At 42.5% G+C, this 19,150-nt stretch overlaps 1 protein-coding gene across 1 annotated transcript; it reads left to right on the top strand.

Annotated features, from left to right (window-relative positions):
• Positions 1-1,158: 1,158 nt before the first annotated feature.
• Positions 1,159-18,777, top strand: LOC130171429 (desmoglein-2.1-like). Its single transcript, XM_056379447.1, has 14 exons — positions 1,159-1,310; positions 3,631-3,759; positions 4,734-4,889; positions 5,083-5,224; positions 6,853-7,013; positions 7,167-7,301; positions 7,432-7,617; positions 10,584-10,963; positions 11,075-11,217; positions 11,728-11,949; positions 12,107-12,349; positions 14,603-14,733; positions 15,856-16,137; positions 17,249-18,777. The coding sequence occupies exons 1-14, from the start codon at positions 1,266-1,268 to the stop codon at positions 18,239-18,241; spliced, it is 3,348 nt and encodes a 1,115-aa protein (XP_056235422.1). The 5' UTR covers positions 1,159-1,265; the 3' UTR covers positions 18,242-18,777.
• The last annotated feature ends 373 nt before the right edge of the window (positions 18,778-19,150 follow it).

The following is a 19,150-nucleotide window of genomic DNA, read 5'->3' as shown; positions in this document are numbered from 1 at the left end:
GGCCTCTCTGTTCTGCAGCGCGGTGAGATGAGACGTTCGCTGCAGCTGTAGGGTCTTCATGAAGGAGGAGAGACTAACTGAAGTCCTATACTTTACATATCCACGAGTCCATGAGGGTCCACTAGGGTCTACGGTGCAAGTTTTGTGCGTGAGTTGAAAAACAAACATAGATGCTAAGTTTGCAGAGAAGCTGTGAGGAGGTCCACCACAACCCTCTGGATGTGTGGAATACTATCTACTGTGCATGTCTGGAACATGTCCTCCAGGTGGAGCGTAAATGAAAAACAACTATTTGTGCATGGTGTCTGTAGCGAGTGTTAATGAGGCCTAGGGTGCGCTTTAGTCCACATGATGTAAACATTGTCAACTAATCACATCCTTGTGGGTCCATGTGGACTTCTGTGTGGATCTCTTCATATTTGTGTCCACACAGATTGTACGCAGACTGTAGGAAGTGTGCGACTGCTCTATAGAACCGCATGGAGTCTTGTTTGGAGGGGGTTCGGGTTCATTTATATCTTTCTTCTCTGAAATAAGACTCCTGAACTCCTGGTACTGTTCTTCTTCTGCTCCTATAAGTCCAGTTGTTGTCTTGTTTAAGTCTGTGTATAAAATAAACTGATGAATGAGATTATCTAATCATCAGAACAAAACATGAGGGAACTTGGGTCTGTTTGCATATACTGACTGCATCCTCTGCCTGAGGAAAGGAGAGAGGAGGAGTGAGACAGACAGAAGAGACACTGGACAGGTGAAGAAGAGGAGACTGACTCAGACAGACACTCAGTTGATGCTGTTTGTCACAGGTTACACTGAAGCAGCTGAGAGACCAGGTGAGTTTTCAGAACTGATTTGATCAGAATGCTTCATCACTGTCCATGCTCTTATGTTTTTTTTCAGGGCTTTACTCCTGCTGCTGTAATGTGAGACTTCTCTAACTTTGCTATCTGTTGATAAGGCCTGTGCACCTGACTGAACCCTCTGGCAGAGCTCAGTGTCTAACCTGTTCCTCTGACTCTTGAAAACGCTGCAGGTATCAGTTATCATGAGGACTTCAGGGCTGGGCCCCCAGAGCTTCAGGATCCTAACAACGCCTCTGCTTATCTCAACCCCCACCCTACCCCACCCCCTGTCCAGAGTGTGTGTGTGGTGCAGCACTCCTCTCATAAGCCTCCTCCTTCCTCCATCAGCTCACAGTCAGTCAGGAACTCTTGTCAGGACTCTACTGGTTCACTTGATACGAGCAGTGGGACTTTGCTCCAGTCATGGTTCGGGTTTCTTGGCCCGTGTTTGTGCTGCTGCTGTTGGTCGTGAGTACTGAAGGGGTTTCCTGTGTCTTTCAGCTGTTCCAGTCTGAACTGTGTCTGTGGTTCATGTTGTATGATAGTGTGTGAGGAGAGACATAGTATCTGTTTTTAATAGTTCATGTTTCTAAACAGACATGTTAGCATTAAAAGAAGAGGTGAGGGCAGTGTACTGTCCTGGAGGCAGATTCCTTCACCTTAATGCTATGTTCAGGTGTGTTTACTCCTTTGCTTTATAGCAAATCCCTGGCTGCCATAGCAACACAGAACAGATGTTGGCCGTGCTGTTGTTCAGAAACATGGCACAACAACTTCTTTCTTTTCTCATCATAACTAATGAAAGTGTGTTCACATGAGCGGCCTCCATATCTATGACTGTATACAGCCTCTCCCTCTTTCTCTCTCACTCTCTCTCTCTCTCTCTCTCTCTATATATATATATATATATATATATATATATATATATATATATATATATATATGGCTCCTGTCATATCAGGCCCCAGGGAGCCAGGTCTTTCAGAGAGGCAGACTGCTGGAAATCTGTTGTCAGGTTTAAATGGAATGATATTGAGACGAGAAAACTCACCTTATTCTCATAACATCATTCAGTGGACAAATTCACAGACTATAATTCATAACTAAGTGTTACTGACCAAACAGTTCATCAGGAGCGCAGAGGCTGAACCAGTTCATTGTCTGGGATTAACCTGATCACTGCCATATTCTTCTGTTTCTGTCCGTACCGCCTGGTGGTGACTTCAATCAAGTCCTCACTCAGACTGGACAGATTACTGTTGTCACTGCAGATTCAGGACAACATGAGATCATTTATGTGTGAATAATTAAACAAAGGAGATAAAGTATAGTAAAAACCCTAGTTACAATGTCTAACATGAATAATGAAGATAATGTGGGTTTTGTAAATAGACTTCTACAGCTCTGGTCTAGTTTTTACACCACTCAGAGTGCCCCACACACACACATAAACACACACACACACACACACACACACACAACACACACACACACACACACACACACACACTGATGGGGCTCATCAGGGCAGTCTGTGGTTCAGTACCTTGCCCAATGACTGAAGGAGCTGGGGATCGAACCACTAACCTTGTGATTGGTGGATGACCCGCTCTGCCTCCTGAGTCCTGAGTTTTTCATATACATACTTGGCGAGAAAGGTTTTCTCTCACCTGCCACTCCTTTCTCAGGAAATCTGTCAGAGCTCCTCTGTTATTCTGCCCTGCCCAGACCCACATGTCCAGGGAGTGGCAGGGTGTGGCAGCTTGTCCTTCGAACACAAGCAGCTACAGTACCTGACAGGTGGATGGTTTTATCTGTGGCACAAAGCAGTTTAGTTCTTGACTATCTTAAACTGGACTGTGGTACAAAGAATTGTGAGTAAATTAAGACCTTTTTCAATATAAAAAAAAAAAATGGCTGACCGAGGAACTGCATCCAACTGCTGAGCTCCACTTACCTCAGCAGAAAACGTTTGTCTTCAGGAAGAATTCAACAGTTACAAGAAAGTTTTACTTGAAGAGTGAAACAATAAAAAGAAAAATCTGATTTGGTATAAAAACTCTTTACCTGCTCATCACTCTCTCCATAACAATGTTAACAAACCACAAATTATCAGCCATGTTTTCCTGTTTATTGTTGCTGGGTGCTACTGGTCAGCACAGATGTCATTGATAACCATGTTACCATGGTAACATTGGTCTTAAGCCTTAGTTAGCCTGAGGGTAAGGTGTCTAATGTTTTTGACTTACAATTAGTCAGTCTTTACTTTTGTGAAACAGTCTGACTAACATCAGAATTAATTATGACCAACATTAAGACTTGACCAACACTATAGACCAATCTGAGATATCTTTTATCTATAATACCTGTAGTAAACAAGTCAGAAGATATAGTGAAGATATGCTCAAGCTATGACAGAAATATGACAGTGGCTCAGCTGGATAAAGTACTGACACATTGCTGAGTCTTACACAGTCTGTTTCAATTTAACCCAGTTACTACAGGAGGATGAAAAGAGTCAGACATGAGCATTGTAGTAGATGAAGCTCATGGAAATTAGAGAGATCCCAAACCAAATAATTCAAATAATCAAACAATAATTATGAATCAGACTTTATAGAGTGATGATCCACGTTGACTTGACTGTTATGTTATATAAAAAAAAGAGAGGTTTTTTTTTCATACAGTATTTCTGAAAAATGAAACTTTATTGAGATTTCTTCTACACCTGAGATTCACCTGGCAGGTAAAGGTTTATACTGAGGTAATGACATGTGTTGTGTTCCAGATTCAGGCTGTTGCTGTGGTGAGCTTCAGCTCTGGAGACAACCTGGTGAGAAAGAAAAGAGAGTGGATTCTGCCTCCAAAGCCTTTGACAGAGAACGTAGACTACACTCAACAGGAATCAGTTGCCAGGGTGAGTCCCTGATCTCCCACCAACTCTGACACATCACCAACTGAAAGATGCTGATGGATGTTATTTACATAATTTAGTTTTATTTCTATTTATTTATTTTGGCATTGTTAATACTGCAGGCACAAATAGTATGAGTAGCACAGTAGCCAAGGAGTTCAGTATGAGTGAAGTGTCTGCTCTGAGATGAGCTGCTGTTTAACATGTGTCACCTCCACATGCCTCAGCCAACATGAACTGAAACCTTTAATGTACATGATTAGACAAGGACAAGACTGTCATCATTTATAAAACTCAACAGGTATATGAAAGACGTCTCATTTATGATTATGAATATGTCTGCCTCTAATAAAAGCTGACTGCTTCTCAGTAATCTTAAGTCCTCATGTTGGTAAATTCACACTCAGACGCAGGCACTACTTCTCTTATATGTATTCAAAACCCTTGAACACTGAATTTGTTTATCAAATCTTATATGATACTCCATGGGTGGACTTCATACCCACATGTGAAAAGGTGAAGGAAACTGAGGAACTGAGAATGTGGGTTAATTCTCCATTTTGAGTGGGCTGAGGACGAACACAAAGTATACCCTAACCCTCAGGGTTAGAGCCCTAATAAACCAGCACAAAGACAGATAATAAAAAATTCAGTCAGAAGAGCAGCTCCTCCAATAGATCATTTAGAAAATGCACTGCATAACAGGTCACAGATCAGTCAACTTAGATTAACAATATGGCAAAATACCCACTGCTCTTCACATACATATCTGGATACATGTTCACAAATATCAGCTCAACTAGACCTTAGTAGTGTGTTTGCCATTTGGATGACCAAATAATGAATAACCATCAGCAGCCACTGGGAGAGTGGGGCCACTGGAACAGACAAAGAAGGGGCTGTCTTATCATAGACATCATGGATCTACAGGGTGTTGTGGTACAAATAATGATCTCGTCTTCTGCTTTGTGTTTCAGATTCGATCGGATTTTGAAAATGATGTAAATATTCGCTACTCCCTGGAAGGCATTGGTGCGAACCAAGATCCCTTCCATGTATTTGTTGTTGACCCTAAAACTGGACTAATTCGTGTGACCAAAGTGCTTGACAGGGAGGTCATTGATACATACAATGTGAGTGATCCGTGGCAGATTGCACTATATTTTGCTGTACTTTATAACTTTGATGTCACATTTCCTGATTCATTAATTGTTGCTTTTAATATTTAATATTGAGATATTAAAAATTGCGACTGTTTGTGAATATACCTGTGAAGACAGAGTGTTTAGGTGACAAGAGCTGAGTGTTTCTATTCTGCTGTTTCAGCTGTCAGGTATTGCTACATTCAGTGATGGCACACATGCAGAGAAAAAAATTGACATACGAATTAAGGTTGTAGACGAGAATGACAACGCTCCGGTGTTTGGAACCGTCCAGGAGGGGGAGGTGAATGAGCTCAGTGCTACAGGTTAGTGCTCCTGTTTCTGTGAACAAATCCCCATCCTAATATGTCATGGCAAAGTAATCCTTCATGGCTTCATTGTGAATAAAGCAAATCATTATGGTTTTAAATCTGTAGGTTTTCTGTTTTATTATCTCTTACTACTAAGTAGGGCTGGCACGATTATCTGACGTAATCGACGTTGTCGATTATAAAAATTATTCGACGTGGAATTTTTGTGTCGACGCGTCGTGTAAAACCACACAGGGTAAATGTTCATAGAACAAAACCGGAACTGTCTAATGGGACCGTTTATATCCATCGTCTTTGGTTTACCCGGATACAAGCGCAGCGCAAGGGCTGGGACAACGCGGCGACGTAATTGAAGTCATTGACTACGTGAATGATTTGCGTCTGTGTAATCTATTTGAACAACACGGCGGCGTCTACCAGCAGTACGACGGAGCGTGTGGAGCAACACGCGGCAAAAAAGGCTCGTACACGGTCCTCCAAAGTTTGGGAATACTTTAATCTTGACACCAACAGTGCGGTAGTCTGCAGACGCTGCAAAGTGCATCTGGCATATCACTCTAGCACGACAGTCATGCATGAGCACATAAAGAGGAAACACCCTGGTGCAGCGAGTCAAGATGGCAGCAAAACTTAATTGCAATAAAACTACTGTTAGGTTAATAAAAAAAATAATCGTTAGATCGTAAGATCGCTAGATCAAACGTTTAAAGAATAATTGTTTGGGACAGCCCTACTACTAAGCTGTTTTAAGGTCACCGACACCCTGTGTGTGTGCAAGGAAAGTGGGGAAGGACAGTTAAACTTTAAATGGTCTTGATTATTAAAGGTGCAGACAAAACAAAGTGTATGGAAAATATACCTTTTTACTGTAGTCACTGAGAGACTGCCAGATGGAAAGAGAGTGCACATACCATACAAAGCTTCTCTGCAAACAAGCTTTGAACACAGCCTTGTGTTAAATGTGATGAGTTGAGCTTGCACTCTGGGGCTACGCACAACATTTGTTTGAATGACCTTTGAACTAAATCATACAGGTTCAGATTTTTGACAAATGATGAATCTGTCAGTGCTCTGCATGCATTCACATGTACCTGTATCTTCAAAATGGGCTTGTATCTTCTTATTAAAAACTGAATGATTCTCTTCTTTCTTTCTTTATCATGTTTTGACATAAACACCATTCACAGATTCAAAATATTAACAGATCAAGGAGTTCTGTGGCTTGATACCAAGCCTCTTAATTATTTCCAGAGGGAATTCCTGTTGAACATACCAAAGGAGCTCAAAATGTACAGGAAATCATAATGATTAATCTATCTGTAAAGGTTCATACAGTGTGTAAATATATTTATCAACTGATACAAAGGCAGCTAGCAGCTTTGGAAAACAAGTTTACATCACTTGAGATTCTGGGGACAATGGGGAAAGTTATATAGCACTGCTGTCAAACTGTTTTCTGAGCTGTTGCTGAGTCTGTTGCTTCTGACCCACAACACCAGCCAGGGTGAAATTAAATGCATCCAGTTTTTTTGGTTTCAGAGAACATCAGACTGAATATAGAAGGCTGTACCTACATGAACTGTTCAGTTTAATGACCGTTTCATTTCATTGTGTTTTTACAGATACTTCAGTTATGAAAGTCTTTGCAACTGATGCTGATGAACCAGGGCATGAGAACTCTCAGATCGCCTACAGCATCATAGATCAGAATCCACCCCATGACATGTTCTACATTCAATCTGATGGGACCATCTATGTGAAAAAGTCTTCGCTGGACAGAGAGGTATAGTATCAACTACAGCAACAATGTTTTCTTTGTCAGCATAGACAAATGAGACAGTGTTTGACTTTACACACAAAAACTTTTTCATTGGATCAAATCATAGTTGTGTGAGTTACTTTACATTTTTCATTTGGTAATGATTTCTCATTTCAGACAGCAGATCTCTACACTCTTACAGTGAAAGGTCAAGACCTCAATGGCAAACCAGGCGGAAACAGTGAAACTGGCACTGTTACCATTAAGATCCGAGATGTGAACGACAACCTTCCCACTTTGGAAAAGGACGAGGTAGATTTCATCCTTAGAGTGTTTTCATTTGATGAGAAAAGAAAATATAAATGTGGTGTAACAGATGATAATCAACAAATCTTGCTGAAATTAACCCTGTTACTTTCCTCTCAATGTGTTTTACTTGCAGTATGAGGCCAGTATTGAGGAGAACACTGAGGGTGTGGAGGTGATGAGACTCAAAGCAGAAGACCTGGACCTGAAGGGCACAGAAAACTGGGAAGCTGTGTTTGATATTGCCAAAGGCAACGAGGCTGGGTACTTCAGCATTAGAACCGACCCTGTCACCAACGAGGGTATCCTAATGCTCGACAAGGTACTGCAGCTTCAATTTAGAAGAAATATGTTGGGGTTATTATGTGATGGGGTAACTGTGGTAAATGCAGTGATCATGCTCAATACAAGGCTCAAAGAAATTAGTTTGAAAGGAGTTGGTGTAGACATGACTGAAAATAGAAATAGATTGAATGTTTACATGTGTAGTAGTAGTAGTAGTAGTAATAATAATAATAATAATAATAATAATAATAGTTTTATGGTTGAACTTGAACCACAAACCATTTGACAACAACCCTTGCATTACACTAAATTAATCACACACTGTGCACACCCACACACTCACTACTACTGACTGGGAAGGTACCGTGAACCACCTCAACCTGCTGTCTGCACTGTCAGACATGGTCATCTCAGGGCAAAGTGCTTTCTTGGTTTGAGTCATGCAAGGACCCACTGTCATGTCTTGCATGTAAGGCACAAGGGATTGGTGCAAAAAATGTTTTAATAACAAAAAAAGTGACGACTTACAAAACACTGGTGAACCAACTGAACAGAAGCCAAAGCACAGAGAAACACAGGGGATAACAACAGCCGACACAGAGGACCATTACAGCAGACGATCCGACCCAAACAAAGGGGAGCACAGAGACTAAATAGACACAAGGGAGGCAAGGGTGACAGAACACAGGTGAAACACATTAGGGCAGGGCAGACAATCACCAAACAGGGAAACGGGACAAAGACTAGAAGTACAAACATCAACAGACAAGGAAACTGACTACAAAATAAAAAAGGAAGTGACAAAAATCCAGACAGTGGACAGGTAGGAAAATAACCGGGCAAGGGAAGGAGCCTGGGATCACAGGGGCAGAGCATAAGAGCATCAATCGATGCTCAGGGCAAAACAGGGCAACTTGGGAGGACGGCCCAGAGGCAATGCGGACAGGTTGGGCAGTTCAGTGGGGCGACCTAAAGGTCTGGCAAACGAACGGAACTGTTTTGGAGGCGACGGCGAAGACCACCTCTCTCCAGAGGTCGAGCTGGAGGACCGCGTCGCAGGTTGGGTGACCAGGAGTTGACTGGGTTGGTGACTGGGGAACAGGGGCAGTTGGTGGCCAAACCGCCCACTGGGGAACAGGCTTTGGCCGGACTGCGACTGGACCCGAGGACCAGGAGTCAGCCAGACCGCCGATAGGAAATCAGGAGCTGGAGTTGGCTGGACCGCCGACAGGAAACAAGGAACAGGACTCGGCCAGACCACTGACTCGGAATGAGGAGCCAGCTGGGCTGCTGACGAAACACGAGTAGCAGGTGTAATGTGGACTGGGACCCCCGACACTGGAACTGGTGATGTGTCAGCCAGGGCCTGCGATGCAGGAACAGATGAGATGTTGCCCAGAACCACCAACTCAGGAACAAGGGAGACACCGACCGGGACCCCTGACACTGAAACAGCTGATGCGTCAGCTAGTATGGTCGACTCAGGAAAGTACAGCAAAGGCTCTGAATAGCTAGGGCTGTGACTCGGGCTGGAAGCTGGAGACCTGGGACTCTTGCTTGGGGTGGAAGCTGGGGACCTGGGACTGTGGCTTGGTTTCCCTGTGGTGACGGGACCCATGATGTCCTCACCTTCTGTGGCAACCATGGAACCCCGGAAAAATACCCAGACGAGTGCCCTTGAAAGGGGACTCAGGGTCCTCCAGGTGAGATTCAGGGTCAGCCAGCATGCAAAGGGGATGTGACGACCTACAGGGTTGCTGGCTGGGAGCAATGAGGCTGACCGCGAGACAACCTCAAAAAATCCATGAAGTTGGCGTAGACTGTTGGTTCCATTTCTTTGGTTGGTTCGTTCTGTCACGTCTTGGGGGTAAGACTGGACCCAAATGCAAGCACATAAGAGATTGGTGCAAAAAATGTTAAAACAACAACAAACCAAAAAAAAACAATGATATAACAAAAAAAGTGACTACTTACAAAACTCTGGTGAACCAACTGAACAGAAGCCGACACACGGGGAAACACAAGATAACAACAGCGAGGACCATTACAGCAGACAAACCGACCCAGACAAAGGGGTGCACAGAGACGTGTGGCAAGGGTGACTGAACACAGGTGAAACACATCAGGGCGGGGCAGACAATCACCAAACAAGGAAACAGGACAAAGACAGGAAGTACAAACATCAAGAGACACAAGGAAACTGACCACAAAATAAAACAGGAAATGACAAAAATCCAAGCAATCTCAAACATAAAATGTCCGCCATGCCAAACCATGACACCCACGTCATTATCCCATCCACAGGAATGCCTCATGGATCGGCACTGGGACCCCTCCTCTTTGAAATATACACCACCCCCCTGGGTCCAATTGTCCACTCACATGGCTTCTCATATCACTGTTATGCTGACGACACCCAACTCTACCTGTTGTTCCTGCCAGACAACCCGACAGTCTCTGAGCAGATCTGGGCCTGTTTCTCTGACATATCCACATGTATGAAGGAACACCACCTTCAGCTTAACCTCTCTAAGACTGAGATCTTAGTCATCCCGGCCAAACAGTCTCTCCAACACAATATCAATATCAAAATCACCCCAACCAAGGTCCTAAGAAACCTGGTGTCATGTTTGATTCCCACACTTTGGACAATCGGGCTTTTTGCATGAAGTGATACTATTGCGTCTAGGTGTATTAGATGCCATTATGGATGGGGATGAATGTAAATAGTATGACGCATTGATGCATTCCACACAAACTGACACAATTGAAATATGTCGCCTCAGTTCTATAGCATCGTTTTTCTCATTTAAAAATCAACAATATGTTTAATTTTATAGGTGATCTTAGGCACATGACTGAAACATTGTGGATATACATAAAATCCATCCCTCATTTGACTGGATTTTTTGAGCCTGTATTGACGAATAAAGTCAAACAAACAGGCAGCAAAACTGTTAATAATAATGTGTGTTCTTTGTGTTTGTGTGTGCCATTTCACAGGCTGTGGATTATGAGGATGTAAAGGACCTTGAACTGGGACTAACTTTGAGAAACAAGGCTGAACCATTTGGATCTGGGTCAAATGGCAACATTGGTATAAACTTCGGAGGGGGAACAAGTGGTGCAAGTGGTGCAAGTGGTGCAAGTGGTGCAAGTGGTGCAGGAGGTGGATCTGGAGGATCATCATGGCAAAGTGGGACCACATTTAAAACCTATCCGATCAAAATCAATGTGAAGAACCAGCCTGAGGGGCCACGTTTTGACCCCAAAGTCAAAAATATTCCCATCTCAGAGGGAGGCCACACCATCAACATTAAAGATGTTATTGCCCGCTACCCTGCAATAGATGGAGACACTGGGAAACTAGCTGAGAATGTCAGGTAAGTGCATACACAAACATACACATGAAAGCCTCTACAGTTAAAACTACAATGTCAGCTTTGTTTCCTACACTCAATAAGAATAACTAACACAGTACATTTCTTCTTTAGGTATGCCAAAGGCTCAGACCCTGACAACTGGCTAACCATCGACACAAAGACAGCTGAGATCAAACTGAACAAGATGCCTGACAGAGAATCTCCATACATTGTCAATGGGACATACTTTGCTCAAGTACTTTGCATTACAGAAGGTAGAGTCTTCCAACATATATCTGCTCCAGCTACAGATAATTTACATGTAAGACTTGTAACCTTCTCTTAGTGAAAAGTAGATGTGGATGTGAAGTTTGAACTCTGCCAGCAGCTTGTACAGGCTAAAGTGTTAAAATCAAACAAGAACACTGACAGTTTTTGCCAATCACACAGCCTTGACAATATTGGAGTTGAAATTGAAATGTAAATTTAATATACTAGATACAGGAAGTGGAAAAATGCAAGTCACATAAACACATAACTGCTATCTAACTTATTCTAATATCTATACAGAAAGACTACAGAAGTCAAACTCACAACAATGAAAGAGGAGAAAATCTGCATCATCTTCAGTCTGAACACGTCATTAGCAGGACAACCAGTTGTGTACACCTGTTGTCAAGCAGCAGGGAGAGTGAAGCGTTAGTCTCTGAACTTGTGTCTGAAGAAAGGAAAGGTATAAGGAACATGCTGAATGATCTATTCTTATTTGTGATTTTTTAACACAGACATGCCCGGTAAAACAGCCACTGGCACCATAGCCATCCAGGTGGAGGATTTTAATGACCACTGCCCCACCCTGACCAGTGATATCCAGACTATGTGTACCACAGATGATGCCGTTATTGTGAATGCCAAAGATGAGGATGGATTCCCCAACGGACCTCCTTTTGACTTTGCCATTGTCTCAGAAGGCACTGAGGGAAAGTGGCAGGTGGAGCATCTCAATGGTAAGGAGAATACTGCTGCCATCTGTATGTGAGAGAAAAGCAGCAATTGTTTAGTAGCTTGAGATCATGAGCTTGCAGAAGTTCCAGATCCTTTTTTTTTACCTTTGGAGTAAGGCATATTGATTTTCTACATTTTTCTTATGTTTGTTGCGGGCAGACACTGCAGCTAAACTGAGGGCCCAGGAGTCCATGTGGCCTGGTTTCTATGAAGTGGAATTTTTAGTGAAGGACAAGCAGGGACTCGCCTGTCCAGAACCACAGAAAGTGACAGTCCAAGTTTGTACCTGTGAGGATGGAGTGGTGTGTGGAAAACGAGGTGCCAATGGTCAGTCCAGCGAAGGAGCAGAATTAGGGCCTGCAGGCATTGGACTGCTATTCCTGGGGCTGCTGCTGTTAGCACGTAAGTATAATGTGATGTTCATTCTGATAAAGGGTTGTGTGATAAAACACTTAACACATTCACTGTGTTCATAACTATCCGGAGACAGGCTGAGTTGAGGTTAAGTCCAGTTTAGGCCAAAGGTAACATCGGAGCTAATTACTCAAAACTGAGACCAACACTAGGTCATAGACAGCACGTGTGTCTTTCGACATGTGGCATAATACTTCCCTTGTTACAATCTTGAGAAACATGAAATTGTTGCTTTGACCAAGTGAGATCTGACTTTAAATTGACAGAAAATGCAGATTATATGCAGATTATATTTCTGTTGCCATTAAACAAATTGTTTCTTCAGTATGATTTTGACTTCAATTCAGTAAAATTTCAGAAATGTAAAGTAATTTTAACCCTTTCAAAACATAACTTTTCTTCAATATCCTTTGTATTGACAGTAGGACTTGCTTACTCTTGTTTTTTAACCAATTTCATGACTTCAGGAAGCGGAGAGAAGCAGAAAAGATTAGCGTTGTCAGGTGATGAGGTGGAGGAGGGACAGTGCTCACAGTGCTCTGGGGTTGCTAGTAGGGGTGGGCGGATCGATTTAAATATCGATAGTATCGATACTAACGTTGGTATTGGGTATTGATCGATACTTGTGTGATGACATCGATTCTTAAGTTTCAGTTTATCTTCTGTAGAACTCCAGGCATTTACAGAGTGACCGACTGGCCGTACAACACCGCTCTTCTCTCTCTTCACTCATGCTCAATTAGCCCCTCCCATTTCCTCCGCTCCCCGGCCTCCACTGCTAAACTCACTCACTCACCCACTCACTCACTCACTCACTCACTCACCCACCCACCCACCCACTCACTCACTCACTCACTCACTCACTCACTCACCCACCCACTCACTCACTCACTCACTCACTGCCTGTGGCTGCATGATGGCAGAGCGGAAAAGGAGCGCCGTTCAGAGCTTTTTTACAGCTACAAACCAAACCACTGCAATCTGCAATGTTTGCAGGAAAGAAATTAGGTACTGTGGCAACACCACAAATTTACATAAGCATATTAAAACACACCCCAACCAGAACTCTGAGCTGCAGAGCAAACGATAAAATGTAATGTGTAGTTATTGTTTCTGAACAAAAACCTATAAAGCTGTAGCTCTCAACAAGGGGACAGTTTCCCAAAATGGGACTCTCAGGGGATAATTTCTAGGACACAGGAGGGCAAAAAGACAGAGAGCCAGTAGGAGTATTTTCTTTTGTTTATATTTGCACAACTTAATTAGTACATTTAAGAGTTAATTAAGACATTTTCACAGTTTGTTCATTTCAAATGCAGATTACCACCCCAAAAGGGAAATTTAAGTTTTCTATAGGCCTAAACATTTCTGAGTTACTTAATAAAAGTATTTTTATTTGCCTGAAAACGTTGTCCTGTGTTTTATTATCATCATAAACATGATTAATTAAAGGAAAACTTACAAAATAATTGAATAATCATGAAAATTCAAGTTTTCATTCAAATTTGCATATTGATGATGCATTCACTTAATAAATTATGATACATTGCTCCCCCCTACACAAAAGTACATGGTAGTAGTAAAAAGTATCGGTATCGGTATCGGCAATACTGGTCCTGTATTTACTTGGTATTGGATCGATACCAAATTTTGCAGTATCGCACAGCCCTAGTTGCTAGTAGTACTTCTGGTGGAAAAGCAACTTAAAATCAGCAAATATGTGACCACACCCTCACATTTTACCTGGCATAAAGATGACCACAGAGGTTCAGCACTTTACTGAACTATGGCACAAAATAGTGTTTCTTTCTAAATGCTTCAACAACCACAAGGAACCAGTGGTTGCAGTGGGAAAATTAATTAGATCACAGTCTCTAACAGCTAAACTCTGAGATTGCTCTACTAATAGATGGTTAGTCACGCGAGCAGGTGGAAGCAAATTTTGAAAACATATTCAAGAGAGCAGTGCCTCAGTCAAGTCAAAAATGTCAGACATTAAAACATGCACCATTTACAGTACATCTACTCATTTAGTGTTTTTATCCAAAGTGACTTACAAGTGAGGGACAACACTAAATCTTTGGCACAATAGCATTAGTAATTTACACAAGAAGGGCTATAGAAAGACCTGGTGTTGTTAATAAAGAACTACATGGTCGCCTATTACAACATATTGTGCCAGGCAAACACGTTACACTTTGGAAAACACTAAGTTAGACTAAAACTTTGTTGTTTTTACAGTCATTCCTCTGTTGCTGCTCTTCTGCCAATGTGGGGGGTCTGCGGGTCTGCCAGGGGGCTTTACTGAGATGCCTTTCGACACCAAATCACACCTCATTAACTACCGCACTGAGGGCCAGGGAGAGAACACGGTAAGATCAACATATTTACCCTTTGAACACATGACCTCCACTGGTGAGGACAGGAATACTGGCGTACACGCTGGTCATTTGCATAGGGTTGTCACGATACTAGAATTTCAAACTCAATACCAATACACAGGAAAATACTCGATACTCGATACAATTTTCAATACTACTTGGGTGAAAAAATGACAAGAAATTACGATGCATACATTTTTTTTTAATAAAGATTAGAACAATACAAATAATAATATCAATGACAACACTACTTCTAGGTTGTTTGAGGAAGTGCAACAAAAAATGTATTGAGCTACAGCCCTGTTTATTGTCTGCTTCTTGTGACTTGGCACCATGTTTTCGTTGCTGATCAAATAGAATTGTCGGGTAGGCTGCCGCTGTTTCTGTCTAATTGCTGGTTGACTTTTCTCAGCTTCAATCTGGGACTTTAAGAGAAATATAACGCTTTTCAGACACAAAAAATTGTGTTATCCTGTTAAATTAACACTGTGTATTAACGTTACAGACAGGCAGGACTGATAACGTTTGCTGCCTAGCTCCCACATTAACGTTAGTCGTTTTATTATTAGCCATAGCCGCTAGCTTAGTGATAACTTAGCAGATGTCTATTGTGGCTATCGGCTAATTGCTAATAGTTAAACGGCTCACATTAACGTGTGCTGTTGGCCAGTTTAAATAATAATGCAAAGTAATTCCAATGGCATTTTCAACTAAAACAGGTTGCGATGGTCCTTCAGCAGCAGCGCTTGCCATGTTAATGTAGTTTTATGCTGGTGACAACAGCTCATTGTTGTGAACGTCAACTAGCGTTCATGTGTTCAGCTGCTAGTGAGGGGAGGGGCTGTGTGCCTGCCTGTCTGCAGTGGTGCTGTATGAAGTGTCAACTGGCGGAGGCGAAGAGCGCACTGTTGGTATCGATACTGTTGCAAACGAGTATCTATTCCGATACAAATTTTTAGTATCAATTAGTATCTGAGTTTCAATTTTTTTGACAACCCTAATTGCTATTGACACCAAATCTACTTGAAATCTTCATTAAATGTTTTTTAGCCACAAAGCAGCAAAAAAAAACTCTGAATCTGTTCTAACATTTGGATCCTTGGCCTATTGTAGGAGGTGCCACTGCTGAACTTGCCAACACAAATAGATGGAGATTTGATCAAAGTGGATACAGGCATGGGTACCAAAACTGCAGCAATGGAACAGTCAGTCACTTCCATGGATGGGATGAACGGGGTCGGTTTTGCAGTTGACCACAGACAATGGGAGGGGGTGAACCAGAGGAGCGGCAGTGGCTTCTACTCTGAGTTTGAGGGTAGAGAATCAGGAAGAGGTGGAGGAATTTATGATGGCATGGCTCTTTCGGACCACTTCCTGGGACAGTACTACAGTCAGGTGAGGAATAATTTCTACCCTTTATTTTCTGTTACCATAATAGGCTTTTGTTGTCCTGTATATAATTATCATGATGCTTTTCAAATGTTGGGAAAACAAATCAACTGATCGGACACTGCACTGATGAGTAAGATTTTATTTCCTGCATGGAGTACATGGCTCCTGACAAAATGTAATGCATCTTTTGTATCACAACTTGTGTTCACTATCTTGAGAACATGTGCCAAATATGGAAATGGCCAAAAAACAATCAAATTGCTGACTTGGAATGTCCATACCAAATTTTTTAATTACTACCTTGTTTGGACGCTATCGATGGACACGCTGTTCAACAAAAACTCAAAAGCTTTGCAATTGAGCATCGCTAGTAGGAGTTAATTAAAGAGCAACACCTTTGAATTACACTAACGTTGCCAAAACTGCAGAGTACATTTAAAATGTTTGACTTCTTGTTGGGTTTGGGGTATGCCTCCAAGATGCTTTGTTGTAATTTTTGTAATGTTACATGCACCTACTGAATGTCGTACATGGAGGTGAAACACAACATGAGGGGCATCTCATTAATATTTTCTAAGGGGCACTATTGAGCCATTTTGCCACACCCATGTGCAAGCCCTGTAAAACATGTACATTTTCATCATTGATAAGGGTACCAAATTGCCAAAACGTCTAGGCCCTCAAAACAACAAATCATTTTTTTAAGGAGAATGATAATAAACAGAGCAGTTCTAATGGGTCAATGCTCGAGAGGCTCAACTGCAAATTTCTTTGCCTTAACAGTTCAACAAAAGTCCCACTGTATACTTATCCTTGTCCTGTCACTTACAGCAAAGGGTTTTTTATGTTTGACCTTAACTTTTAAGAACTTATTTGAAAGAGCCCTTTAAGCTAACTCACTGTGTATTAATGGACATACCAACATACATGTCTCTGGGGTTTATACTGACTAATAATGAGATTTTTTAATTAGAATTGTAATGTTATGATTTCAGAGACATAACTACATTCTTTTAATTCCAAAAAAAAATCTATATCATGAATACCAAAAAATGGCTGTGCTTACTCAACAAAAAGAGAAGATTGGTAATATTTAATTTCTTCTTTTCAACAGAAGGTGACCAGTGGCAATGAGAACCTTGGAGTGAAGGACAGTCTTTTGGTTTATGACTATGAGGGCCAGGGTTCCTCTGCGGGCTCAGTGGGCTGCTGCAGTCTCCTGGAGTCTGACAATGACCTGCAGTTCCTCAATGACCTCGGACCAAAGTTTAAGACCTTGGCTGAGGTGTGCGGAGGCAAGACGATCCAAACTGAAGTCAAACCAGTGTTCTCCGCTCCGCCCAGTACCACCATCAACACTCCGACCTCAGTGTCAAGTTTGATAACTGTCCCACAGCTGCCCCCTTCACCCAAGCTGCAGCCAACTGTCTCAAAAACAGAGCAGACTGTGGTCAGGGAGACATCTGAGCGTTCTCAGGTGGTGAAGGAAAGTATGACCGCAATGAGAGGAGGGAAAGCAAATCAAGGCCAGATGCTCCTGCTACAGCAGCAGCAGCCTGTGTACTACACCTCCACCCCTGTGCTGCAACCAATGCAATATGTAGTCCAGCCACAGGTTCAGAACACCATGCTGTTGGCTGAGGCACCGGCCACCAACCTGCAGGGCATGGTACTGGTTAACGGCACCCATACTGGACCTGCCCAAGGCGTGGTCATTCAAGGTCAGACAGTGATGTCTGGTGGACAATCCCAAGGCCCCAGCATAGTGCTGGTGGAAAGGAGCGGGATCCAGGGGGACAGTAACAACCTGATCCACACTGGCTCCCAGCCCATGATGGTCGTGGAGGGCAAGGTACCTGTAGGGTCAATGAATCTGCTGAAAGGGAGTCAGACCTGCCTCGTGCAGGAAGGTACCCTACAGCCAGGAGGGCTTTCAGGATCTCAGAGAGTCCTGGTGGTTGGAGGGCCAACAAGCAGTGGAGGGCAGTTGGTCCAGGAAGCACAAGGTCTGTCCAAGATTAATGACATCTCTCGTTCCTCTACCACCACGGTGAGCGCAATCCCCACCTACCACAAGGTGGTGCCGGAGGCCAAAGTAATCCACTGAATGAGAGCTTGTTCCTCTGGCCAGGTCCAGGTGGTGATGGGATTGTTGTGGGAGTCAACCAATGCAAGACAGCTAATAGAGAGAGAGAAGTTTCCCCAAATTCCCAACTTGAAATTTGACAATACAGTTTTCAGGAAATTAGCTGGCTCCATCCAAACAGTACCCTCCTAAAGATCTGGGGGTGTCCCAAAGTGGAGTCAACATTACAGTACATGGTCAATAAACAACAAAATGAAATAACGACAATAGTAACAAGCTAGCCCACTGAAACTATCCCAGCTGACCTATCTAGTGACTTTATCTTGCTTTATGTCTTAATCCTTTTTTTTTTTTTTTTTAACTTTTGCCTGGTCTGTGGAATGTACACAGGATCATTTTCTATAAAATGGATATTCGGCTGTTGAGTAGTTAAATTCAACTTCATGTTATGATGTTTTATATTTTCTCTTAATTGCTTTGTTGTCTTATGTCTTACATGGTAATATGCTATTTGTTTGTTGTCTGTTTTGCATCAATAAAAAACAATAAAATCTTGAGTCTTTAGGTTTTTATAAGACTTAAATGATAATTCTCAAAAATACAGTATTCTTATTCTAACCCTTGGTTGGCTAAGCTCCATCCATCCATTTTCTTCCTCTTATCCTCTAGTAGGGTCGCAGGGGGCCGGAGCCTATGCCAGCATCTTTTGGTGTGAGAGGTGGGGTACACCCTGGACAGGTCGCCAGTCCATCGCAGGGCAAACACATAAACACAGATAACCATTCACACTCACAGCCACACCTATGGTCAATTTAGAGTATCCAATTAGCCTAGTCCCCATTTGCATGTCGTTGGACTGTGGGAGGAAGCCGGAGTACCGGAGAGAACCCACACAGGCACAGGGAGAACATGCAAACTCCACACAGAAAG

The sequence above is a fragment of the Seriola aureovittata genome, chromosome 6 (genome assembly GCF_021018895.1).
Source record: "Seriola aureovittata isolate HTS-2021-v1 ecotype China chromosome 6, ASM2101889v1, whole genome shotgun sequence".
NCBI classification, from domain to species: Eukaryota; Metazoa; Chordata; class Actinopteri; order Carangiformes; family Carangidae; genus Seriola; species Seriola aureovittata.
The sequence above is the reverse complement of the archived record's forward strand: the minus strand, read 5'-3'. Positions and strand labels throughout refer to the sequence as shown.